We start from the raw sequence: 26,085 nt of genomic DNA on the forward strand, positions 1-26,085 counted from the left end.
CTTATTATGTATACAGTGTTCTGCTTACAAATACACATGCACACCAGAAGAGGGCACCAGATCTCATTATAGGTGGTTGTGAGTCACCATATGGTTGCTGGGAATTGAACTCAGGACCTTTGGAAGAGCAGACAGTGCTCCTAACCTCTGAGCCATCTCTCCAGCTCCTGTCCCCTTATTTGCATTATAAATCTAGCTGTGCTGTGGCTGCCTATGCGCTGGGTGAATGTCTGCTGAAGGAATGCTTCTCCCAGAGGAGATGTTTAATTTCTGTGTCGGCCCGGCCCAGAAATTTGCTTCAGGCCCTTGAAGTTGTGATGCCTTTGAGCTGAACAAGAGAGTCAGTCAGCTAGAGGAGTCAGTGTGGTTGAGATCTACTTCCAACTGTTCAAGCCTGAGACCTGTTTCTGGGTTAGTCAGCTTCGCCTGTCCACCCCGACTCCATACTGTGCTTCTTGCCACCAAGGAAAGGCAAATGTAGAAAGAAACTTACTTAGGAGGCGACGCCAAGTAGACCTTTTTAAATTCCAGGTCAGCCTGGTCTATATAGTGAGTTTCCTCATCAGCCAGAACTATATAGCGAGACTCTATCCCTCCATCATCATCATCATCATGCCATAAACAACCACTTATTGAAATAAGGATTGGTTTATTAACGTTGGGTAACCCTCCTCCTTCCCCTTCCGGGTTGGCAATATATGTTCGTTGACTGCTTGCTCAACAGCAAGCAGGAAACTATGCTTTACCCAGACACTATCTAAAGTCAGCCTCACAGCCACTCTTGAGGTAGATGCTACTTTTCCCGCTTCAGAGACGAGAAAAATGGAGCTTGATGGAAGCGAGGTGACTTGCTTGGAATCTTTAGCAAGGAAGCTCAGGAGGGTGGGAACTCGGCAGCAGTCCGGGTATCTGGGACTCCAAAGCCCTTTGGCAGGCAGCAGCGGGTCGGTGGCATCTCCCCCAGGGAAGCAGTATTCAGACTCCTGCAGCAAGCAGCCGGGACAGCTGGCTGCACTGACCCCCTTCCCGCCTGCAGGCGTGAAGACTCCTCTGTGGAGGAAGGAGGTGGAGGAGCCTGAGGCCAGGGAGGAGGAACTGGAGGACGAATCGGACTCGTCATCCTCCTCAGAGGTGGAGGAGAGGCTGAACCCCGAGAGCCCGGAGAAGGCCGAGGAGGACGTCCGAGAGACAGAGGAGCGCGAAGCTCGCACGGTGTCCTATTGCCCTCTGCGCCAGGAGCCCAGTAACCAGCAGGTGGCGCTGCTGCGACGCTCGGACAGCGGTTTCTGGGGTTGGCTCAGCCCGTTCGCACTGCTAGGTGGCCTGGCGGGCCCCGCTGAGAGGTGAGAGGCAAAGTGCCCGGGGGCTGAGCCTTAGGGAGGAGTGCTGCAGGGTTCTTGAGCACTCACGTCCCCGGCCCACAGGAAGCGGGGTGCCCCGGAGGAACCGTGTGTGTTGGAGACGCGGCGGCGGCCACCCCGCCGCGGCGGTTGTGCGCGTTGTGAGATCCTTTTCTGCAAGAAGTGCAAGAGCCTGCATAGCCACCCGGCCTACGTGGAGCACTGTGTTCTGGAGCATCCTGACCTGGGTAAGGCGGAGGCCGCTGGCACCTCTGAGCGCATCTACTCTCAGCCTCTGCGCCCGCAACGCTCCAAACTCTTCTATCTCTAGTGCGTTCCACAGGACTGTCCTCTCCCGCCGCCATCCCTGAGAAGGCCCGCTGTGGGTTCAGCGTTGTCTCGCTGAATTACAGCAAAAGCTAGGCACTCCTCCCGAGACGACCCAGCATCTACAGCCCTCCTGACCCACACCTCCAACACAGCCTCACCCTTTTCAGGTCCTTCTGGCCAAGCGAGCAGAAGCCTCGCCTGGAGAAAAGCAACCCTCTAAAGCATTGCCTTTTTCCCTCTAACCCCTTCAATAAAGTCTCTAATCAGAGTCGCTTGAGGTGAAACGGAGTGACAAAAGATGGTACTCTCCTGGGTACACCCCAGAAAGCTGGGAGGCTAGCAGGGGGGTTCCTCCATGGTCTTCCTGGGACAGGGCAGTACAAAGCACTTGCATCCAAGGGCAGTCAAAGGTCATTCTGTCCAATACAGAGAAGAAAAGAGGGTGCACGGCCAGTAATGCCTCTGGGGACCTGAGGGCCGATCCCCTGCCAAATGATTCTCCCCTCCCTGACAGCTGGCTTGTGGAGGTCACTGTGTGTGTGCAGAGGCACTGGGAGGGGGAGGCAGGGAGGGCTGGAGATCCAGATGCTAAAATGAATAGTGAGATGGGCTGAGACAAAAGGCTCGGGAGTTGGTTCCTTCACCAGGAATCCCAGTTATTCTTGGCTAGACAGCATGGGCTGCGGAATGCTGCTGCTGTGTGTGGCCTGGGGAATGGGGCCATTTCGAGCAAACGGGCCTCACCCAACCTGCAGAGCACTGTGAAGGCTGCATCCCCAGTGCGCGGACTGGGTGGAACCCACAAGGGCCCTCTTTCTTCTTCCTGAGGCACAAGACATCCATCTTGGAGGCAAACGGACTGAAGATGTTCTGCTTTTTTTGAAGAGAGGCGCACTCTCCATGACAGTCATATACAGCTGACTGTCCCTGGGATGGATGTCAGAGCCATGGTCCCCGTGTCTCCAGCGCCCAGTACCCGTCTGCTTCTGTTGAGAAGGGCGGAAGATTCTGTCCGAGGACCTGGGGGTGCTTTTTCATTAGCCCAGACAAAAAAGGCAGGCCCAGGAGGACCGTGTTCTCTTTGCTCTGCCTCTTGATCCAACAGAGGGCCCGTGGCAGTGGCGACCCTTGAGTCTTCACCACAACCAAGCTTGTTGGAAGTGGGAGATAGGGTGATGTCGCTGATGAAATAACAACGGTATTTCCCAAGAACAGTCCGAAAGTCTGAAAGGGAGGGTCCTGCAGAGTAGTCTCCACCCTCAGCTGAGTTTTGCATTATCCAATGGACTTGACATTGATGGGCTTTGGATGTCACGGGCACCTCTCAACTCACACCCACCCACACACCACCACCATCACTAGGAGTGGGAAGGAAAGAGGTCATTGAGGGAAAAGGCTACAGGAACCCTATTTTGCTTCTCCTTCCACTCCGAGAACAAATGCAGAATGGTTTCCTGCTGGAGGCCAAGCTGCAGGGAGGTTCCGGTGAGGTTCAGGGGTTTCCTAAACAGGCCCCGCCCCTCAGGCGGGGGCAAGTAGGGTTCATTCGGTGGTAGGAAGCCTTCAGAAGAGGGAACCTCCGGAGTTGGCATTCCAACAACCCATCCAGGGCAGCTCGGTGGCCCAACGGCCGGAGCTGGTCACACGAAGTTTGGCTTGATCCAAGTGCCAGTAGTGGTCGTCTCTGAAGAAGATGATAGAGCCATCAGGCCTTGGCAGGGCGCCGCTGACCTCCTCGGGGACCCCGGCCCAGTCCTGCAGGCTGCGAGGGTAGTAGGGCTCCATTTGTACCCCTCCGGGAGCCAGCACGTAGTAGCGGGAGCCCTTGAAGAGGACTAGGCGGCGCAGAGGCAGGAAAAAGAGAGCTGCGTCCGGATGTCGTGGCAGACCTCCTGCCCGGCAGAGCTGTGCGAACCTCCACACAGACTTCGAGCCCTGGAACCTCCAACATCGACTCCCTGTGGAGCATTGAGAGAGCCAGAGTGAGTTGCAGGCTCTCACTCTTTGGCCATCCACCTCATCTCTGTCTCCCCGGGCCCCCTACTATTTTTTAGTTGGAGCCAAAGTGTGGCTCACTGAGAACCAGGAGTACACGGTAGAAGGGGACCCTGTTATGGTCTAGACTTCCAGCAGATGTCAGCAGAGAGCAGATGACGTCAGGCGAACCCGTCTATTCCAGGCTGGGGAAGGTAGGAATGTATTGAGGGTGGGCGTGGAAGGTGGAGGTAAAGTTTCCTGCGTGGGCGTGGAATGGAAGATTGAGAAGGCTTGAATTTCTCTTCACTCCTCGACTACTAATAATTTCTCGAGGGAAAAGGTGTTTGTTTGGTCCACTGCTATGTCCCCAGTCCCTCCCTCCCTCCTCCTGTTCCTAAGACACAAGGTTGAAGGAATGGACGCTGCTCAGTTCAGTATTACCACATGTCCACCTTTCCGCCGTTGTCTTGTATCTGGCTTCCTCATCACACCTGAGCATTACTCTCCCTATCCAAGGAATGCAAGTTCCAAAAGCCAACTAAGTGGCATGCCAACCTCACATGGCCAGGACACCAGAGCAGACCTTGCTAGACTTTCAGCTTACCTGGGGAATGAAGAGACGCCCACCTCCCCGGCCCCTTTCTACACGGGACACCCTGGACACCTCCTGCTCCCAACCCTATCTCTGAAAGAAGTCTTTCCTGGGCTACAGGGTCAGCTTGAGGTAGCAAGTACAATAGGGACTCAGTGTTTGGGATCTTCCCCTCTTTTCACCTCAGGCAGGACACCCCACCCCCCAAGTCTCAGCTGGTTCAGGCCCAGTACCTTTGAAGAAGTAGAAGTCCCCATCTTCCAGGGACACTGCAGCAGCCTCAATATTAGGGGGCAAACCAGGCCACCTTTTCTGGAGTGGACTGGGCTCCGAAACATTTCCATCAGCCGCCACTTCCCAGAAGTGGCTCCCTTTGAAGACGTACAGTTGCCATTGCCCATCTGTCCCGGAGACAAGAGATGTGAGAAAAGGCTATAGGCCTCCTGTTCATAAGAGGGTGTATGTGTGTGGGGAGTGCCACTCTAGACCCGGTTTCCCAGACAACAAGTTTAAGGCGGCGTGCACACCTTGTAATACAGCTGTGAGACCCCTGGAGATGTGGAAGGGAGAAAGACACCAGCCATGGCTGCGACCATCTTACCTACAGTGATAGCATCAAAGGAAGAGTGGCAGTACTTAGGAACTCCGGTTTCCAGGCCTCTGCTCTGGGAGTTGTGGGGGTCCCAGGACTCAAAGTCAGTGAAGACTTTCCCGGGGAGTTGGGTGGCTACTGAGCGTCCCAGAGGCTTCCCTTAAGATCCAAGAAAAGAGAGAGGACATGGGTCGGAGTATAGGGAGGACTCAAGGCCCGCCCTTCTGCTCTGCTGACAACAACGATCAGGGTTAAGGAAAGAGTTGGGCCATGCACAGTCCTGGTTGTTGGTTTTATCCAAGAGAGAGCATTATCCAAGAAATTTCCTCTCTCACTCAAAGACTCGGGAAAGCGTGACCCTACTGAGACAACATGAGGGCTGGAGACCAAACAAAGGGTTTTGAGCTAAGGACAAATGTTTGCACTTATGAATTGCTTGGGACTGATGGAGAGGTGGGCAGGCGGGGAGGGCGGCGGTGGTCGGGGGAAAGGAGCCCGCACATGTTTAGATTTCAAGGGAGCCTTAGGGGCTTTAGGACAGGGAAGGATTCGCGAAAGGAAGTGACGGGAGGAGTCCGAGTACTGAAGACCCCAGGGGTCTAGGGTAGAGCCAGCAGAGGGCTAGGGCTCACCATACAGGCTCTGCACCGCCAGCACGTCGTCCCAGCTGAGCAGGGCGTCGCGGCCCAGCTTCTTGTAGTAGGGCGCCATAAGCGCGCGCGGCGCGGGCGAGTGCGGGAGGCCGAGCGTGTGGCCGATCTCATGCGCCAGCACCACGAACAGGTTGCGCCCACGGCGGCGACTCAGGGACCAGCGCTCATCTTGGTCGAAATGTGCTTCGCCCCGGCGGGGCAGGAAGGCGTGCGCCAGGGCGCCCCCTGTGAGCGACACAGAGGGTTGGGCGAGCCCGGGGACCCGGGGTTCCCTCCCACAGGCATTGCGCTCCCACGTGGGGTGGGGGTGGGGGGTGGGGTGTGGTTGTCATCTACTAAGTTCCCTCTCTGTAGAATCAGATGTAGGAGTGCGGGGAGGCGAACAGATAACTAAGCAGTGGACTCTTAGGAGGAAGTACACGCGTAGACGCCAAGCTGTCTGGGCTCCAATACTAGATTTACTAGCTGTGTGATGTTGGGCAGACAGCTTAACTTCCGTTAAGCTTCCTGATCTGAACACGGGTATGGTGATGAAGAGCTTCTTCCTCATAGGAGTGAGCATGTGTGACACTTGGTCCTGAGAACAGTGCCTAGTCTAGGAACTATTAATATCGGGTACTCTAGAAGAGGGATGGTAAGGCTTTCTGCTGCTTCCTGACTTGGGTGCTTGGTGTATTATGTTCAGGAGTCTGCAAACTTAACTATGTGCTTCTAAAAAACAAAACAAAAGTGCTTCTATGTGTATGTACATTTTCTTTTTCTTTCCTTTGTTTTTCTTTTTCTTTCTCTTTTGTTTTTCTAGACAAGGTTTCTCTGTGTAATAGCCCTAGTTGTTCTGGAACTCTCTTTGTAGACCAGGCTGGCCTCGAACTCACAAAGATCCGCCTGCATCTGCTTTCCCGGTGCTGGGATTAAAGGTGTGAGCAACAACACGCATTAAAAAAAAGTTTTTGTTGGTTTTTGGCTGGGTATGGTGGCTCATGCCTCAAACCCCAGCACTCAAGAGGTAGAGACAGAGGGATCTTTGCAAGTCTCAGGCCAGTGTGATCTACAAAGGAAGTTCAAGGCTGGCGGGGTTGCATAGTGAGGCTCTGTTTTGATTGTTTAAGCGTGTGTGTGTGAACTGTGCCATATAGAGATCAGAGGACAGCTTGAGGGATTCAATTCTCATCTTCTACCATGTCTTCAGGCAGCAAGAACAAGCACCTTCAACCCACTGAGCCAGCGCACCACCACAATGCTTTATTCCAACAGGGTCTTATTATGCTGGCCTGGAAGTAACCCTCTCTCTCTCTCTCTCTCTCTCTCTCTCTCTCTCTCTCTCTCTCTCTCTCTCTCTGTGTGTGTGTGTGTGTATGTATGTATGTTGCAGGTGTGTCATCTGTGCAGGCCAGAGGTTGATGCTGGGATGTCTTTTCTCAGGCACCTTTCTCACTTAAATCTTTTTTTCTTTTTTAATCTTTTCAAACAGTATAATGCCGGTGGGTGGTAGCATTTGGGAGGCAGAGGCAGATGGATCTCTGTGAGTTCGAGGCCAGCCTGGTCTACAGAGCTGTTACATGGAGAAACCCTCTCTTGAAGAAAAAGGGTGGGGGGGGGGAGAAAGAAAAGAAAGAAAGAAAGAAAGAGTGTAGCTCTGGCCGCCTCCAACTCATAGAGATCTGCTTGCTTCCACCTCCCAAGTGCAGGAGTTAAAGGTGTGGGTCACTACGCCCTATTAAATTAATGTATTATGTGTGTGATTATTTTGTTTGCATGTATATCTTGCATGCACCATGTATGCCTGGAGGGTGTTGGATCCCTGAACTGGAGTTCCAGACAATAGTGAGCCACCGTGGATGGTGAGAACCAAATTTAGGTTCTTTAGAAGGGCTCCACCACCACCATTATTATTATTATTATTATTATTAATTTTGAGACAGGGTCTCTGGCTGAACCTGGAAGGTTTGCTGGCCAGTGCTGAGCGGCATGGACAAATGACTTACACTGCAGAGGAAGCCTTCGAGCTGGGGACAAATGGAACCAGCTGTGGCTACGGTCTATGAAGCACTTCCGTGAATGCCATGCTAAAGACCTCTTGTGCTGGTTGTGTAGGAACAGGGGAGGAAGGGGCTGGTGGGGGCATCAGGATATCTATCTATAAGAGTCTATCCTGGTGAACAACAGGAGCGCAGGCCTGTCTAGAAGCAGGAGTAGACAGCATCTCAGAACTCTCTCCAAGAATCCAGCATACCCTAGCGTTAGCGAAGTGCTTTCCACACAAAACCTTGTCTGTCTGGCCTTTCAGCTGTGTGGTGCACCGTGGGCAGGGTGTGTTCTCACTTTGTGGATGGGGAGACAGAACCTGGCTTGGCTGCGGTTTCCAGGAGAATACAGACTCCACTGCCACCCTCAGGCTGCCTCTCGTAGACATGCCCCCCCCCCCCCCCCCCCCCCCCCCCAGCTGCGTGGAAAGAGGCTTTGTGGCAGCACCTGGGCCATCGAAGGCATTGGCCAGCCCATCGTTGTGATCTCCTTGGAAGAAGGTGAGGCGGATGTCAGCAGGGCCTGTGGCTGGGGCCTCCCAGAACTCCAGCGCTGACACGTTGCTCCACAACTGGAAGGCAGCTCGCACAGCCCCTCGGACAGCTGGCTGAGGCAGGTGCTCAGGCCAGTTCACCAGGCGGTAGGAAAGGTGCTGCCTGTACCATTTGTTCCCTGTCACCCAGAAAGGCCATGTGAGTCATACCTGATGCTGAGGCTGGTCCCCACAGGTCCAGTAGGATGGGTTGGCCCTGCCCCAGGGACACCCTTTATCTGATGGGGAACACTCAGCCCTTGCTTTGAGCAGCCCTCCCATTTGATAGGAGGGATGATATGTCCCCATTGAAGGGAGCTGTCACCCTGGGCAACCTATCCCTCCCCTGGAGAGTCTCCAATTTAGTGGCCTGGGAGGCACCATCTGAGGTAAGAGATGTAGCTTCTGCCCAGAAAAGACCCCCTTCAAGGATCAGTCTGAACCCCTGGTCTGTGGTCTTACTCTTTCCCACAGTCTAGGCTGAGCCTGAGAAAGCTACATGCCTCCTGCTGACAATCACCCTGAGGCCCATCCTCAGTGTCCTGGGAGGGACAGGCAGTGGAGGCCACTAAGGTCACAGCTGTGCCTGCCCCAGGCACTGGCCCCATCCTCACAGTCTCCTGCCACCTCCCAGAGACTCTCTGTACTTACCAGAACCTAGGGCCTGCAGCTGGCCAAAAACAAAAAAAAAAAACTCATATAGTTGTGGTCTTTTCCTGCTCTCTTGACCTTGTCCCCCGTTTCCTTGGGGACTCGAGAGAGTTCCGAGTTGAAGACACATAAGAACAAAGGGTGTGTTTTGTCACAGGCCCAAAACTTTTTTTCCATCTCTTCCTTCTTAAATTGCTTTCCCTTTGCCCCAAACCTCAGTTCCTCCCTGAGCGCTGGGACTCTGGCCTCTGCTATAGCCTCAGGTCACTCATAACACTGGACAAACACTGAAGTTTGCTGGACAAGCCAGGGGCCTCTGAGTAGCCAGAAAGTCTGGCTTCCGGGTTTGTCAGGGATGGCCCCTGAGCCCTGTAACCCAGAGACTGAAACCTCCAATGAAATCCCTCGTAGCTTGCAGGCAAGAGTCCCCAGGCCCAGACTTTGATGACCATGACTGGGGGGTGAGGGGGAGTGAGGGAGGAGGTGCCTGCCCACAGCTGCAGAGTGAGAGAGGAGTTAGGCTGGGGCCTGACCCCTGGCCCAGTGCTCCTATAGTACCGCATTTATTTCTGTCAGCAGAGACACCAAGCCTACAAATCTGCTTAAATATCACTTGGTCCCGTCAAAGCTTAGCAAGGGCTGAGATTCCCCAGATGGAAGGGAGGTTCACTTTCCACCCATAGAAGTGGGGGTGGGGTGTGCCCCCACTCCATTCAAGGCAATGCATCTCTTTGGGCTTGTTTGGCCTGGCAGCCACCCAACCACTGCCTCTCAGCCAGTGACCAGCCCTTAGGGAGAGAAGAGAGAATTATTTTGAGGGAGGGAAGGAGGGAGGGAGGGAGACAGGCAAGGTCTTACAAGGCTGGGGGTCCAGAGGTCCGCCCAGGCCAGTTCATTCTTTACCAAGAACACTCTGCTGCTTGCAGTGAGTTTACACAGGGCACAGGCCAGTGTGCACTGGGCTCTCCTACATCCTGTTGTGACTGACTCTCAGTCTCTTCCCAGCCACCATCACCCTCTAGTTGCTAGTTAACCCTCTAGCAAATGGTATAAGGTGGCTCCATCTGCAGTTATGGCCTGTCACCCCACCTCCACTACTCAGGACAGAAAAGAGGGATGGCGGTAGTCATTTTAGTAGCCTGTGAAGGTGATAGGTCTGGGGGGGTGGGGAAGTTCTGTGAAGTGGAGTGGGGGGAGGGTAGGGAGAATGAATAAGGAACAGGAATTGGGGGAGGGGGTGCTTTCCTTGGGAGGCACCAGGAAGGAACTGCCTGGGGGTGGGTAGGAGCGCTAGCCTGATCCCCTGTCCTCCTCTACCTTGCCCATGCCCCCAAGAAAGCTGGCTGTTCCAGGCCCTATCCTTAAGTCCTACCTGGGCAAGTTTGCGTTTCTTGATAATCCCTAACCCTCAGCATGTGTTACTCCCTGCTCTGCCCTCTCTACAGGGTCCCAGAGAGAAGAGAAAAGGGAAGGAGCTAAGGAGGGCTGGGGACAGCAAAGCCAGATCGTTGGAGCTGGAAGGAGAAGTGGGGTCCTGATCCCCAACAGGTAACACGGGTATAGGTTGAAGTTGTAGTCCTGTATGTGTAAGCTCACAGGAACCGGTGGGACCTCCCCAAGCCTCAGTTTCCCTCTCCATACAGTGAGGTTGGTAAGGCTTACCTATTGGAACAGCATCGTGAAACCGCCTGGAATGTGATGGGGGGCTTAGAAAATGCCCATTTGCTTTGATTTCTATCTCCAACTCAGATGCCCCACTCCGCTCCCTAACCTACTAACGCTATGAAGGAACGGTGAGGTGGTGGCGGGGGGGGGGGGGGGGGGTGGGGGGTGTGCAGTTAGAAATGAGCCCTGCAGGCACAGAGAGGGTAAGTACTTGGCCTGAGGTTGGCAATGCAGTACGTATAAATCCAGGATGCCCAGTACAATTTGAATATAAAAATATAAATACATTACTTACTCTTCATCGAAAGTTCAAGTTTAACTAGGCATCATGCATGTCTCTGGCAGTTAACGTACTCCAGACTGCTAGCTACGAATGCATTCAGTTAGATCCTACCTTGGGGGCAGGAGAAGATGAGATGCAACCAGAAAGAAGCAGCCCCACAGCTCAGGCGCCAGTGTTTCTGGGCTTGCCTACTTCTCACAGCATTCCCACAGGCCATCTTGCACCTGGTACTCCGGGATGGCTGTCTTTTGCACTAAGAAGGTCTGACTGTTGTGTGAGGGGTGTGAGGGAGCATGAGGGGCCAGAACGCAGTGCCATAACTTGGTCATGACAGCTGATAACTGAACCCAGTGCTTCGGGACTCCAGTGTCCTCTCTGCTCTGGCCTGTCATGAGCTTGTGCCTCCCTTTTCCTTCTTCATACTTCTATCCGATTGCTCAGGGACACAATAGGATGCACAGCATGCTGACACCAAGGACATGGTGACCCCAGCACCAGGACCCCAGAGTTGCCTGGGTGAACAGAGTCATTCAGAAGAGGGTTGCGGGGTGGGTGGACGTGTAGATGCAGCAGCAGTGGACGAGCACACGCGTGAAATGGCCACCCTGCAGCTGCCCACCATCTCCTTGTACGTTAGCGCAGACAAAACAAATTCTGTGTACAGTGAGCTCGGTCGGTGAAAACAGCACAGTTAAAAGCAACCACGGTCCAAAATGTACACGGTAATATTAACTATACTTGAAAACTTGACAGAAAAAAAAAACCCCCAAAAAAAAACCAAAACCAAAAACAAAAAAAAAAAAACCTCATCTTGTGAACAACCTTGAAAGCTGCAAAAATTTGACCAAAGAAAAACTGACTTAGTCGAAGCAATCGTGATACTAAAATTCCACACAGTAAAACTTATTATTTGTGGAAAATTGACAGAAGAATCAAATCTTCAGAAACCTTAGATGGCTGGTGTTTGACCCTGGAATATTTGATTGGGGGAGCAGGGTAGGAAGAAGAGGAGAAGGAAAAAAGAGGAGGAGAGGATGAGGAGGGAGAAGGGGGAGGCAAGGAAGAGGGACAGGAGAGGACTTCGATGTAGGTTACTAGCATCACTCACGACTCTGGGTTCAAATCCCAGCATTGGAAAGAAAGGATCCGGAAGGGAGAGCAGCGGAGGGAAGGAGAAGACAAGGCAATTTCCCAACAGGAGGAACTGTACAGAGAGCACAGTGCGCTGTGATGAAATGCTCAAGACAGGCGGAGCCCCTGAGACAGACAGCAGGTTAGGGGCTGCCAGGGCTGGCAGCAGGGCACAATGGGGAGTTAACTGCTAATGGGCATGGGGCTTTTAAAGAGGATAATAAGAACATTCCAGAAGGAGGGATTAGCTTGTGGTAATGGCTGGACAATTCTACAAGTGTACTAAACGCCACTGAATTGGATACTTTAAATGGGTAAAGTGCATGGTGTGTGAATTCCATATAAATAAAACTTAAAAAAAAAAAACCAAACAAACCAAAAACCACTATAAACAAAACAAAACTCATCAACCGATCATGTCTTGGTTGAATAAGTGTTATGAAAAAGGATAGATTCTTATCGGAATAGCTTCAATAAAACATAAGCAAAAACTACTGACAGTTTAACTGCCCTGGGTAGAAAATTGATCAGAGAATTAAGTGGGCTTGGATGAAGTTTAACCTGGAGAGTATAAGCAAAATGAAAACTCATCAACGCAGATATAATTTAGAGTTAAATATTTGTATTCATGTTTATGATCCCTAAGTCAGAAGAGCCTCCCTTCTCTGGCCTGGGAAGAGAGGCTTCTCCCCGAGTCCAGGCCCAGCTCAACCGCTCTTTCAGCCATGGGATCTTCTGAACACCAGGGAATCCCAGCCTAGTTGGATTTCAGTGCACTCACCTGGCTTTGCAAAGCGTTTCCTGCGCCTCATTTTGGCCCCATGTCTAGCACTGATCCTCTCTGTCCAAGCTGCATAACCGTCAGTATCTGCAACCCCACAGCGAGGACGCGTCATCTGGCGCAGTGTGGCCTGGTCCAGCACGCCACTGATGGGCAGCTGGGACACCCACTGGAACTCTCTGCCAGAAGGAATTGAGAGAGAGGATTACAGAGGGAAGGCCTGGGGCAAGGGCTTGTATTTTGCAGCCCTCCATGTCCCTCCATCATACCTGATGGCAGTACTGAACTGAGTGGAGGTTGCAGCTTCAGAGCCCTGCTCACTGAGGTATCCGTACTTCTCCAGGAATGCCTGGGGGGCGGGGGGGAGGAGAGAGGACCATCCACTCTTCTCATCAAGCAGTATGCTTGTCCCCTCCCTTGTCCCCTCCCTTGTACAAGAGTCTGAGGCACATCCATCTAGATGAGTTTCCTGTCCCAAGAAGGTTTGTAAACCATAGCAGAAAAAGTCCTGGGATTGAAGTTGGAAGGCCAACTGGCTGGAGGGTCGCAGGCAAACTCCTCAGGATACCTGAACATCCGCTTTCGCTTTCGTAAGATCTTCTGGCATTGTCAGGAAGCAAACAGGGGGTGCCGGGCAGGGATGGGCTCTGCAGGTGGCCTGAGCTGGCTTTGAATTCAAGCTCTCAACTGGCTTCTGTAAACTACATGCTTCTCAGCTACAGAGCAGTTGTTATTAAGAATTTACTCTTAGCCAGGCCGAGGTGGCACACTTCTTTAATCCCAGCCTTCCGGGAGGCAGAGGCAGGTGGATCTCTGTGAATTCGGGGCCACAACGCCCAGCAAGAAAAAGTTCTTTTCTTTTCTTTTTTAAAAATGTATTTGCACCCCTACCCAGATCTAGCCAACGGTCAGAACAGTCTCCACACTTGAGTGGAGAGTGGGATATGACTTTCTCACGTACTCTGGTGCCTCACATTTGACCATGTCCCCTGGAGGGGGAGACCTGGTGTCACTCAGAGGAAGGACAGCAGGTTACCCAGAAGAGACTTGATACCCTATGAGCATATACAGGGGGAGGTAATCCCCCTCAGGAACAGTCATAGGGGAGGGGAATAAGGGGAAAAGGGGAGGGAGGGAAGAATGGGAGGACACAAGGGATGGGATAACCATTTAGATGTAACAAGAATAAATTAATAATAAAAAATTTAAATAAAAAAATTAAAAATTAAAAAAAATGTATTTGCACCCGGGCCTGCTGGCACACGCCTTTAATCCCAGCACTTGGGAGGCAGAGGCAGGCAGAGCACCACCATGCCCAGCCTTCTATTTACCTGATATAAAAATAAGCTTTCTAAAGAAGTATATTTTGAATTAGAAATCTGCAGCTTCTCCTTTGAGAGCCTCTGGAGAAATGAGTTCAACCGGATAATGTGTCATGGTCCCCAGCCTTTTACTGCCCGCATGCCCTCACATACATGGAGGATGGTCTCCCAGTGACCAAATTCTTGGGACCAGTTGAGAGAAGAGGGTGTCTCTTTACCTCACTTATTGCCAGCTCTAACCTTTGGGGGGGCAGTTTGTGTATTCAGTTTCCTGCTTGCCCAGAGCATTGATAAAGCCCCATAAACCACACTTTGGATACGGGGGCACAGGGAGTCCCTTCCCTTCTCCCTCTCTCATTTTCTTCATTTATCCCAGGCTTGCCTTGAACTCCCGATGTAGGCAAGGATGACCTTGACTAAAGTAAATGACCTCAAGTTCCTGCCTTTATCTCTTGGGGTGCTGGGATTACAGACACGGACCACTGTGGCTGATCTGTCTGGTGCTGGTCAAGCTAGGCAAGCAATCCTTCCAACCGAGCATCTGCCAGGCAAGCATCCTCCCAACCGAGCATCATCCCCAAGCCCTTCTGCTGCTAGACTCCAACTTACAACGTCTGAGACAGGGTCTCACCATGTAAGTCTAGCTGACCAGGCTGGCCTCGAACTCACACAGGTCTGGCTGTCTCTGCCTCCTGGAACTAAAGGAGGTTGCCACCAAGGCCGGCCCCAGTGTACTCTCTGTCAGCTTATCTACACAGAAGTGCCTTTCTGTTTTCCCTGCTCTCTTACCCTCACCTTTCTTGGCTATATTTACTAACTCAAGGTAATTCTAGTCCCAGCTGCTGCCTCAAGTCAAACACAGAGCCGGGAGAGAGGCCAGAGTCTCAAAGAACTGGCACTGGCAAGCTTTCTCTTGTGGATTTCACTCACATCCATTTTGCATTTTCTAAGTCAGTGCACCCCTGTGACCCCAGCACTTGCAAGGGAAGCCTCAGATACATAGCATGTTTGAGGCCAACATGGGCTGTATGAGACCCTGTTCCCCCAAAACAAAGTAGGGGCTGGAGAAGTGGCTCAGCATTAACAGTACGTACTGTTCTTGCAGAGGACCCAGGCTCTGTTCCCAGTGCCCACATGGTGGTCCATGAACACCCACAACTCCAGTTCCAGGGGACCTGAGGCCCTCTTCTGACCTCTGTGGGCTCCTGCATGCGGTGTACACCTTTAGTCCTAGCACTCAGAAGGCAGAGGCAGGTGGATCTCTGTGAGTTCAAGGCCAGCCTGGTCCACAGATTGAGTTCCAAAACAGCCAGGGCCACACAGAGAAACCCTGTCTCAAAAAACCAAAATAAAGCCAGGAAGTGGTGGCGCATGCCTTTAATCCCAGCACTCGGGAGGCTGAGGCAGGTGGATTGCTTTGAGTTTGAGGCCAGCCTGGTCTATAAAGGGAGTCCAGGACAGCCAAGGCCACACAGAGAAACCCTGTCCCAAAAAACCAAAAAAGAAAAACAAAACAAAACAAACAAATAAACAAAACCCTCACCCTACTAGGTGACAGGACATATTATTTCTTTGCACATCAGTCTTTTCCCCTCAACAACTTGAAAATAATATGAACCTCACAGGATCCTCAGAAGGGCTATAGGCAATAGGCACAGTAGGTGCATTCCTGTGATCCCAGTACTCAGGAGGATGAGGCCAGTGGATCTATCGCTCAAGACCAGCTTGGGATAGTGAGTTCAAGGCCACCCTGAGCTGCACTGTAAGAAGACACTGTCTCAGAAATAAATAATAAGTAAAGCAATGCGCACCTGGCCCGGTGCCAGGCACACTGTAAGTGCCCCGCAAGCACTGATTTCATTGGTTCACCTTAGCAGGGAAAATTAACTACGGGCTTTGGGAACACAGCCCACCTGGACCTCTGTGCTCTGTGCAGGGGCTGCTGCCTGGCACTTGCCTCACTTCCGCCAGGTTCAGGTTGTCTTCCTCACCCCTCCCCCACGCCTTTCTCTTGGCGACGCTGGAAAAGAAGCGTTTACAAGGAAGCCCCGTTGCTGGGCCCTTGACTTTCCAGAGACCAGGCCACAGGTCGGTAGGGCTGGCACTCCCCACACACAAACAAACCCGCCTAGACTTTATCAGGGAGTTGGCTGAGATTCTGGGGCAGGGAGGGGGGAGGAGGGGAAACTGTGTGGCGGGGTGGGGTGGGGGTGGGGGGCGCGGTCGGCCCTGTTTCCTGGCTGGGCTCTGTTGCTTGGTACTCTGGCAAAAAGTTGGGGGCAGAGGCAGGTTCAGAGGTCATCAGAGGGGAAGTCTGGCCTCTACAGTAGCTTAGCAGAGCTGAATTCCCAGTAAGGAGAAAGAACACATGCCCAGGACACCAGCCAAGCTGAGGCACCAAGAATGAGAAAAAGGCACTTTAAGAATGTGACATTTTATATTTCCATAACAGCACTCAAATGTTATAATGGGGACCATCTAGATTTATGAACTTTCATGTTTATGCATAATAATGTACATGTAGACATTTAAAAGGGCATACAGGAAGGGGCCCCTTGCTACTGTTAGTGCTCTGAAGTTCTGGGCAGTAGAGGAGAGAGGTGGTAACGGGTTAGACTTCTGCCCCTGGAACCGTCTCTGCTATTTTTCTGTGCTCCTGTCTCTGCCAAGATGACAGAAATGCCCGACCTTACATGGGAGAAAGAACATCAGCGGGTTTTGTGGGTAACTGCGTGTCAGTGAGGAGCAGAAAAACCTCACAGGACCTAGCCTGGTGGCTAAGTACCAGGCTCCATCTTCGTCCATCACTTGCCACTTTGGGGTTGGAATCTCTCCTACTGGCGTCCATTTTCTGAGGCTGGGCTTGTGCAGCTTTGGCGGGGGTGTGTGTGTGGGGGGGACTCTTAGCTCCATCCAGGGTCATCCCTGTCCCCCTTTCTTGAAGGTGGTGCCAGACAGCTCCTCCCTACCTTGGAGTTCAAGCAAGTGTCTGTCTCTCTTCCCTGCCTCTGCCTAGCCAGGGAGCCCAAGGCTAGGTTTGAAGGGAGAGGAAGTTGAGGGCCTAGCCCTTCGGGTGATTCATCCTGCTTTGGCCTAACAACATGTGCCAGCGTGCCTGCTGGCCCATCTTGAGTAAGGATGGTGCCGCTCTCCCGGGGAGTCATCTCTGAAAGTCCTGGGAGTTACTGTGGTGCCTGGGTAAAAGGAGTATGCCTGCACGATCAGCCACCTGGGTGGGACTGCCACTCTAGAAGATCTCCAACATGGGTCCTGACTTGTCACGAGAGGGTGTGTTAAGTCTAGCTCAGCCTGCATGCTGCCTGAGGGAAGGGGAAATTCTGGCCATTTCTGAGCACCGTAATGAGGTGGAGTCCAGAACTGGGCCACTGGACTGAGAGTCAGACACTGCCGCTGTGTCCTCGGCCTGTTCTCGGGCCTCTGGTTTCTCATCTATAAATCGAGGGACTGGATTACAGCCCTAGATAGATCCCAGTCCTAGCTGTCATTGTAGATAAATGACCTGTGTGTATACTCGGAGAGAGCTGCCCGACCACCCTCTGCCCCAGTGGACATTGGGTAGAAGACCACAGTGCCCCCAACATTCGAGAGGTTGCTGTGTGAAAGCTTCAGGGAAGTCATCCCACTCAGAATGTTATTTTAACCTCTGAAGTCACCGGAATTTATTGCCAGAAGGGACCTTTGCCAGGTGACTCTAGTGATTAGCCTCTTAAATAGTCTCTGCATCAATTTTAGAAGCAAGAATAAAGCAAAGATGCCGGTGAGATGGCTTGGTGGGTAAAGAAGTTCGCTCCTCAGGACTCACATGGTGGAGAGAGAAAATCAACTCCTGCAGGTTGTCCTTTGACCTCCACAGGTGCCTAGTGTCCCACAGTGGCATAAGCATGCATGCATGCACGCACACACACGCACACACACACACACACACACACGCACACGCACACACGCGCGCGTGCGCACACATTTAAAAATTGCAAAGTGACCAACTCATGCAGAAACCATGTTGTTTTACCCATGCCATCTCTCTTTCTTCCTTTTCGTTCTTCTTGTTGTTTTTTTGGTCTTGTTTTATTTTGGTTTTTCGAGACAGGGTTTCTCTGTGCAGCCTTGGCTGTACTAGAGTCGCTTTGTAGATCAGGCTGGCCTCAAACTCACAGCAATCCAGTAATCCACCTGCCTTTGCCTCCCGAGTGCTGGGATTAAAGGCATGCGCCACCACACCTGGCCATTTTCTTCCTTTTTCTTCTCTTGTCCATTTCCTTCCTTTCTTCCGTCTCTCCTTTTCCCCTTACCTTTTTCTTTCATTTTTGTTTGGGGGTGGTGATGGTGTTTTTTGAGGTTCTGAGTGTCCTGGAACTTTTAGCAATCTTCCTGCCTGTCTTCTGAGTGCTGGGACCACAGATATGCGCCACCACACCGGGTTCCATTATATATTCTATTTCATGGTTTCTGTGGGCTCAACTTATCCCCCAAGCATACCTTTAACTATTAGCTGAGTTAGGATGTAAGGGATAGTGGCTGGTGTCCTGCCTTGATGCACCCTCTCTGTAAAGAGGGTCTGGTGCACGAGCAGTCCTTCAAATCTGTGGAATTTTCTAGATGTTATGCCTTCTTTGAACCTTACAATCCGCCCTGCAGGAAGATAGCCAGGGCAGGTGAACTTGTTCCCATGTTAAAGGACAGTGGGGAGTGCAGCATCATGTTGAAGTGTCCCCGGGAGGGGCAGAATCAGTAACGGAATCCAGGGCCCTCTCCACCCACCCCCCACCTCCCTGCACCAAGAACTAGCCCAGGGGTTCTGTTGGCAGGGGCATTAGTGGTTCTGCAGCTTTTATGTGGATGTGGGGGTAGGGGTGGGGCAAGCAGCTCTCCCAACCTGGACCTGGGGGCAGTGGCTCTCAGCTACACAGGTGAAGCTGGGGTTTTCTGCTGCGGGGCGTCAGGGACATGGCAGAGAGGGGAAGCGGCTTGGGTGGTGGACTCGTGTCGTCAGATGGAGCCCAGGACGATCCTTTTCTTCATAGCACAGGTTCCAAAGAGAAGGACCGTGTTCCTTCAAAATGGCCAACTTCTGCTTCCAGAATAGTTCTCCTTCCCTGGCTTCCCAGGGAAGACCTTGTGGTGGGGTCAGGCCAGCTCTTCCCCTGTGGGCTGGACCCAGGCTTTTCCCTCCTGTCCGTCTGACCCCTCTCCTCTTTGATCCAGGCCTGCCATTCACAAGCCTAGATCAACACCTGAAGTCGTCTTTCCTTTTGTTCTTAGGCAAGATGGAGATCATTGACTTGCTAATCTCTATCAGGATTCCATCTTATCCCCTCTCCTTGTTTAGGGGCAAAGTCTCACTCCATAGTCAGGCAGGCCTTGAACAGGATCCTCTTGCCTAAGCCCCCAAAGGGTTAGGATTACACTCTATCTAATGCAGTTACCTTATGTGTGGACAAAAGGTTCCACAGGTAGGCTTGCAGGGCCAAAAATAAGGTGCCAGATAATGACTGAGCCGTGACTAAGTTTAAGGAGAAACACAACAGACTCTCCTCACTGGTACCCTGCTTCCATTACACAGTTTTTTCTAGATGTCTTTGTTCTCAAACTGCGTTGATAAGTGCTTTCCCCGCCAACTCGTGGTCCTCGGTGACCTGGGATTTTTGTACCTCCATTTACCCTCTGCTCATGAGTCACTATGCTGAGCTCCTGGGAATGGCTTCCACGCCCAGGCTTCTAGTTTCTGACTCACAAAAAGCCAAATGAATGAATGGCTCTGGGCTATGAGAACGAGACACTACATCTTGGCCTTGATACTCCACAGAAGCCTAAGAGAGTCTCGGGAGACATAAACAGTCAACGCGGAGGGGGGGGGGGAGTTGCTGTGCAGATATGGGCAGGTCACAGAGTGCAAGGCGGGTCCTGGAGCCACTTAGTAGTCTGGTTCCAAACAAAAAGAGCCAAACAAAGCTAAGGGTGGGTAGATAGAGCCCCTGGGACCTTTTGTAGCCCAATATAGGACAGAACCTGGCTGGGAATGGGGACCAGGACGGTGATGTCACTCATTAACCCCATCTTGCTGCTCAGCACTGGGGGCTCTTCCTACTTAGCAGTATTGTGGGTCACTCCGGTTTTCCTAAGCGGGCAACAATGAACTTGTTCATAACTCTTTGAAAGCGGTAAATCTCCCAGGCAGAACGCACTCTGGAAAGGCCTCAGCTTCAGCACTCTGAGTACATGCAGGGCAACAGACCCAGGCAGTCTGGATACAGCGATAGATGTGACAATTTAAGAACACAGACACATCCAGATGGAGGTGACCTACAAACCCAGCCCTGGGGAGGCAAAAGCTTGAGGCCAGCCTGGGCTACAAAGCAAGACCTTGTTGCAACAAAAACAAAACAAAAACTCCAAGCTAAGCAAAAACTATAGCCACAGATATGGCCCCATAGGCAGACGCCTGAACACACACACACACACACACACACACACACACATAGCCAACCACACAGGCACAGACAAACACTAAAGCCAAACAACATTCTAACTGGAGAGAGAATCTTAGATGTCATTCAAATTTTACTGAAGCCCAGAGAATTGAAGGAATTAGCTCTGACGATCCCACAGATTATTTATCCTTTCTTTCCTTCTACACCTCTGTCCTTCTCCTGGCTTCCCTGAACTGTAAGTCTAGATCACTGATCTAAAACCCTTCTTTATAGCCTGGGCATGGAGATGCATGCCTTTCATCCCTGCATTCAGGAGGCAGAGACAGGTGGATCCCTGGGAGTTCACAGCCAGCCTGGTCTTATGTGCTTGAAGGCATTGAAAGCTTTACATTTCTCTAAGTGAATATTGCTTTAGCTCAATCTCTAAACGTTACTGTGTAATGTGTTTTCCATTTTTTCTTGCCCACTTGTGGGTAATTCAGAAGCGTGTTGTTTGGTGAAATATTTGCAGGTGTGTTGGATATCTTGTTACTGGTGCCTGGTTCAGGTCGGCTTTAGTGAGAAGGCATAACCTGCGCTACTCCTGCTTGGAAGTGTGTGCCTGGACTTACTTTTATAACCCAGAGTATGGCTATCTTGGTAAATAATTCACATGCACCTGAAGAGAATGTGTTCTGGGATTCTTAGGTGGCATTTTCCCATCGCTATCAATTAGGTGAACACAGTTGACATTGCTGCTCAAGTCTTAGACATCCCTAACAATTTCTTTGTCTTTTTTAATCTACCATTTGGGGGGCGGGGTGGGCCGGGAGGTGCATCGGTGTGTTTGCGGATGCGCACATGTGCCACAGCATGAGTGTGTGGAGGTCAGAGAAAGTCATTTCCTTTCACTGGGGGGTTTTGGGGGTTGAACTGAGGTAGTCAGGCTCTCAGGCTTGCTCAGCAAGTGCCTTTACCTACTGAGCCATCTCAACACCAGGTCCTGGTATATAAATATCTACACTGGAGATCAAACCCAGGACCTCACATATGCTGGGCAGGGACTTTACCACTGCTTAAACCCCTCCCTCTAGGTGTTTGTTTGCTTGTTTGTTCGTTTGTTTTCCAGACAGGGTTTCTTTGTGTAGCCTTGGCTGTCCTGGACTTGCTTTGTAGACCAGGCTAGCCTCGAACTCACAGCTATCTGCCTGCCTCTGCCTCCCCGAGTGTTGGAATTACAAGCGTGCACCACTGTGCCCAGCTCCCCAGGTGTTTTTATTTTACTTTGTGAGAATTACTTTTAGGGTCTCTTATAGCCTTGGTAGGTTTTGTTTTAAGTATTTATTCCTCTCTCTGTGTCTCTGTCTCTGTCTCTGTCTCGGTCTCGGTCTCTGTCTCTCTCTCTCTCTCTCTCTCTCTCTGTGTGTGTGTGTGTGTGTGTGTGTGTGTGTGTGTGTGTGTGTGTGTGTGTGTGTAACAGTCCTGGCTGTCCTGGAACTCCTTTGCAGACCAGGCTGGCCTGAAACTCTCAGATATCTGCCCGAGTGCTGGGATTACAGGCGTGCGCCAACCACCCGGCTTGTTCTGCTCTTTACTGGGTTAGAGACATTCAGACTTCCCAATTCTCCACAAAATACCACATTTTGGGCAGGGAATCCTGGTTTATGCCTGTAATCTCAGCCTTGGGGGATACTAAAGCAGAAGGGTCACCACAGCGCCTAAGCACGGCTGAGCTCCATTGTTAATCTGAAGGCATCCCGGGGCTACAGAGTGAGAGCAAAACAGAAACTAAAAAGCCCTCAACTGCCCCCTCCAGAAGAAAAAAATTCCACCACATTTTATATGATTTCATTTATACGGAACATGCAAATCTGTAGAGGCTGATCTTTGCAAGACTTGGTTTTGTTCTGGGCATGTGTGGGTGGGCCGCACGTATGACTTCCTTAACCTGTCTCAGGACATCCTTAACCATATTTAGTGTACTTACAGCTACGCTTACACCAATATAACACTCCCCAGTTTCCACTTGACACGTCCTATGTCTACTTCACACCAGACACTTCCAATTCATGAATTTATCAGTGCATCAGTGCACACTAGCTTAATTTCATTTTCCTATCCTACGCCCTCATTTCTTTTGCTATTGTCAAACATCTTGCTTGTGTTACAGAGCACGTGGTACTGAATTCTTTTCTTTCTTTCTTTCTTTTTTTCTTTCTTTCTTTCTTTTTCCTTTTTAATTTTCTTGACTTTCAGAAAGAGGGTTTCTCTGTGTAGCCTTGACTATACTGGACTTGCTTTGTAGACCAGGCTGGTCTCAAACTCACAGAGATCTGGCTGCTTCTGCCTCCCTGAGTGCTGGGATTAAAGGTGTGTGCCACCACTGCCCGGCTCCCTCCCCGCCCCCCCCCCCCCAGTCAATTATCTTTTAAGGAAATCCCAGCAAGTGACAAATCATCCTAGGTCCACCCATTTCTAAGCTTTGGTCCACTAGACCACCTTCAACACTAAATAAAGCCATGGAATCACAGTAGGGGGAATTCAACTCTTGTCCATTTTGTTCTGACCAGACCTCTAACATCTTCCAGACCTGCTCAATTTCCAGAATTTTGTGTTCTGTTCCCAGTCATCCTCTGGTAAGTCCCACCTGGTCTCAACTTGTACATGCCAGGGAAGCGCTTAGGCCAAGGTCTGCAGTGAACCCCCACACAGACTTACAACACCCCCTTGAGCCTAGTTCCCTTCCCGGGATACACTGCTCGGATCATTGTAGCTGCTTCAACAGCTCTCAGCTCCGAGTCTGCCACCTCAGCTCAGGGTGGCTCTGTGCTCTGTTTTCACCTCAGCTCAGGGCGGCTCTGTGCTCTGTTTTCACCTCAGCTCAGGGCGGCTCTGTGCTCTGTTTTCAGTCCACTTCCCTACAGTGCAGCTGGAGAACTGTGTCCAAGCCAAGAACTGGGGAGGTGGTGGCCTTACCCCAGTGACCCAGTGCTCTGGTTGAGAGCCAGCGTGCATGAGAGAACAGCCCTCAGACATTGTGGGGTGGGAGCAGCTTTCCTGATGTGCCTTATCTGAAATTTTGGTCTGAAGTATCTGTAAACCGAAGCTTTATTTCACCAAACCTTGGCGGGCAGGGTTTTCTTTTCTTTTTCTTTCTTTCTTTCTTTCTTTCTTTCTTTCTTTCTTTCTTTCTTTCTTTTTTTTCTTTTCTTTCTCTCCCCCCCCCCCTTGCCTTTATTTTGCTTGCTTGCTTTGGTTTGGTTTTGATTTTTTTGATCCAGGGTCGAATGCATCCCAGCCTGGCTTAAAATTCACTGTGTAGCCAAGAATGACCTTGAACTTCTGATCCTCCTGTTAATACCTCCCAAATGCTAGGATTACAGGTGTGCACCTGATTTCTTCAAGACATAATTTGCCACAGCCACAGTCACGGCAACACTATCAGGAGCTGCAGCCCTCTGCTGCCTCTTGGCCAGTGCTGAAAAGAATTGCTTGACATGTTTTGCTCTGTGTTACTGTTGTTGGAGAGCTAGACTCCTGGCCCGGAGCTCCAAATCTGAAGCTCAGAGCTCTAAGATAATGATACAGATAATTCTAACGTTAACAACATCGAGAACAATTTCTTTGCGTAGACTGCTTTCTATGTACTAGGTACCAGGCTGAGTGTTGAAGAGACATAATTTCAGTGAAATCATATCAACAGACAGACAGTATGAGTGCCTACTGGTTAAGTGACTTACCCTGGTGTATATGCAGGCCTGGAAGCCCTTGTAAACAATGGACATTTTAACAGTGGACAGAAACACAGACTCACACACTCACCCACACACCTCTGCCTTCTTTCATAGACACACAGAGATACACACCCACGCTACACATTTCCAGAGCGTTTAAAACTTTTTTTATGAGACGGGCGTGGTGGCGCACGCCTTTAATTCCAGCACTGGGGGGAGGCAGAGGCAGGCGGATCGCTGTGAGTTTGAGGCCAGCCTGGTCTACAAAGTGAGTCCAGGATGGCCAAGGGTACACAGAGAAACCCTGTCTCGAAAAACAAAACAAACAAACAAACAAACAAAAAAAACCCAAAAAACAACTTTTTTATGCCCCAAGTTTAAAATCCCCTTCCCCCAATTTATGTTAAACAGACCGAAAGGGACTTGATCTGCTAGGTATTAAGTTTCCCAAGCATACCCCAAGATGAAATTCTCTCCATCTGGGGCCACCACAGGCATGGGCGGCAGTGATCCTGTCTCTATTCCTCTGCCAGGGATTGCCTAGGGGGAGGCGGGGTGGGACTCTTAGCTAGACTTGGCTTTGTAGGCAGAAGCCTTCTCCTGGGACCTTATTAACTCTGCACTCGATGCTGTAAGAGTAAATCCGGAAAGACAAGCGAATCCTTCTATGTCAAAGTGGAGAGCGCCTCCTCTAGCAAAGGGAAGGGCTGAATGAATTGGAGAGAAGGTTGGTTGTCCCGTTAAGACAAAGACATTTCCAGATATCCCCGAGCAGTGATGGGCGCTAGCGAAGATGGAAGGAAGCAGCGTTAGGAGAGCAAGTCGTCGCACACGGAAGCTGGACTCAAATGTTGAATGCCTATTTCCACCACTTCTTACAATAGCGGAGACCTAGGTCCTGTTCTTGAGAGGAGAAAAGAACAGAGATGCTTGCTTCTTGGTGTGTGGTGCAGTGTGTACGTGTGAAATTGTTGTTTGTACAATTACAAAGTGGAACACATCGACCCCCACTCCACCTCACAAAGGTTCCACTGTGCTACCCGAGCCAAGCAGAATTGAGGGAAAAAAGTGAAATGAGAAATCTTTTGAGGTTTACCTCTGCCTCGGCTCCTCTCACTTTCGGTCCTAAAGCACCATTTAAAGCTCCCTAATACGCGGCTCTGCAGACTCGCCCCGTCTGACAAGGCTTGTTTTCACTAGGCAGGAAAGCACAAGCCAGGAGGCCACGGTTGCTCTGGCCAGTCAATAGGACCCTCTGCACTGCACCCAAGTTGCCTGGACATTCGATGGGCGGGCGTCTTCTCTCCCCAGTTTAGCGAAGAAGGTGGGGTTCTTTCCGGCTCTACCCTGCCTACCTGCCCCATCTGGTCGCTGTCTCTTCACCCAGCTATGCGGGATTGCAGGCCTGACTGGTCCCAAAAGCTCTGGCACAGGGCGGAATCCTGTCCCATCTCTTTGTGTGTAAGTTGTCAGGGCGAGGGGACGCTCGGAGTGGACCTTGAGCGGTGTCCCCCTCTCCGCCAGGCACTGCCCGTACCTCTGCCTCCTGGCGCAGCTCCGGGTGTCCCCGCCGGGCGGGATGCGCGTCCCGGCAACTCCACAGCAGCAGCGGCAAGGCGCGCAGCAGCAGGCTCACGCTAGCCACCATCTCAGCGAGCTGCGGGGCGCTGGTGGTCAGCTGCGCCCGACTCCCGCTGATGCCAGCTTGTCGCGGTCCGAGTGCAGACCCACCAGGTCCCGGGGCTCTCCAGCGTCTGGCTCCGACGTCGCCCGAGGTCGTCTCGCACCGGTTACGCCTGCCCACTGGTCGTCGTCCGGAATACCCAGGGGCGGAGAGGGGTAGGAGTGCCGGGCGCCGCCCCACCCACCAGCCGGGCCGCCAGCCCAAGCCTCTTCCGCCAGCGGTGCAGCCTCTCCCTGTGCCAGCTGCCACTCTCTCCTTGGTCCCGGTCTCCCCAGGAAGCGCACGGGACTGCTAGAATAGGACTCCTAGTCTTTCCGTTATCTAACACTTTATTAAAGAGGGGCCCTGGCCTACTAGAGGCCTAC

At 51.6% G+C, this 26,085-nt stretch overlaps 2 protein-coding genes across 2 annotated transcripts; one reads left to right on the plus strand and one right to left on the minus strand.

Annotated features, from left to right (window-relative positions):
• The first annotated feature begins 822 nt into the window (after window positions 1-822).
• Window positions 823-1,975, plus strand: C16H17orf50 (chromosome 16 C17orf50 homolog). The gene has a single exon (XM_051158694.1). It carries the CDS (start codon window positions 823-825, stop codon window positions 1,345-1,347), a length of 525 nt encoding a protein of 174 aa, XP_051014651.1. The 3' UTR covers window positions 1,348-1,975.
• Window positions 1,976-3,200: 1,225 nt separating this feature from the next.
• On the minus strand, window positions 3,201-25,862 carry Mmp28 (matrix metallopeptidase 28). Its single transcript, XM_051158151.1, has 8 exons — window positions 25,574-25,862; window positions 12,822-12,901; window positions 12,553-12,731; window positions 7,957-8,181; window positions 5,464-5,709; window positions 4,841-4,990; window positions 4,473-4,640; window positions 3,201-3,628 (listed from the first exon to the last, which is right to left on the minus strand). The coding sequence occupies exons 1-8, from the start codon at window positions 25,682-25,684 to the stop codon at window positions 3,234-3,236; spliced, it is 1,554 nt and encodes a 517-aa protein (XP_051014108.1). The 5' UTR covers window positions 25,685-25,862; the 3' UTR covers window positions 3,201-3,233.
• Between the last annotated feature and the right edge of the window lie 223 nt (window positions 25,863-26,085).

This window comes from Acomys russatus, chromosome 16 (assembly GCF_903995435.1).
Source record: "Acomys russatus chromosome 16, mAcoRus1.1, whole genome shotgun sequence".
NCBI classification, from domain to species: Eukaryota; Metazoa; Chordata; class Mammalia; order Rodentia; family Muridae; genus Acomys; species Acomys russatus.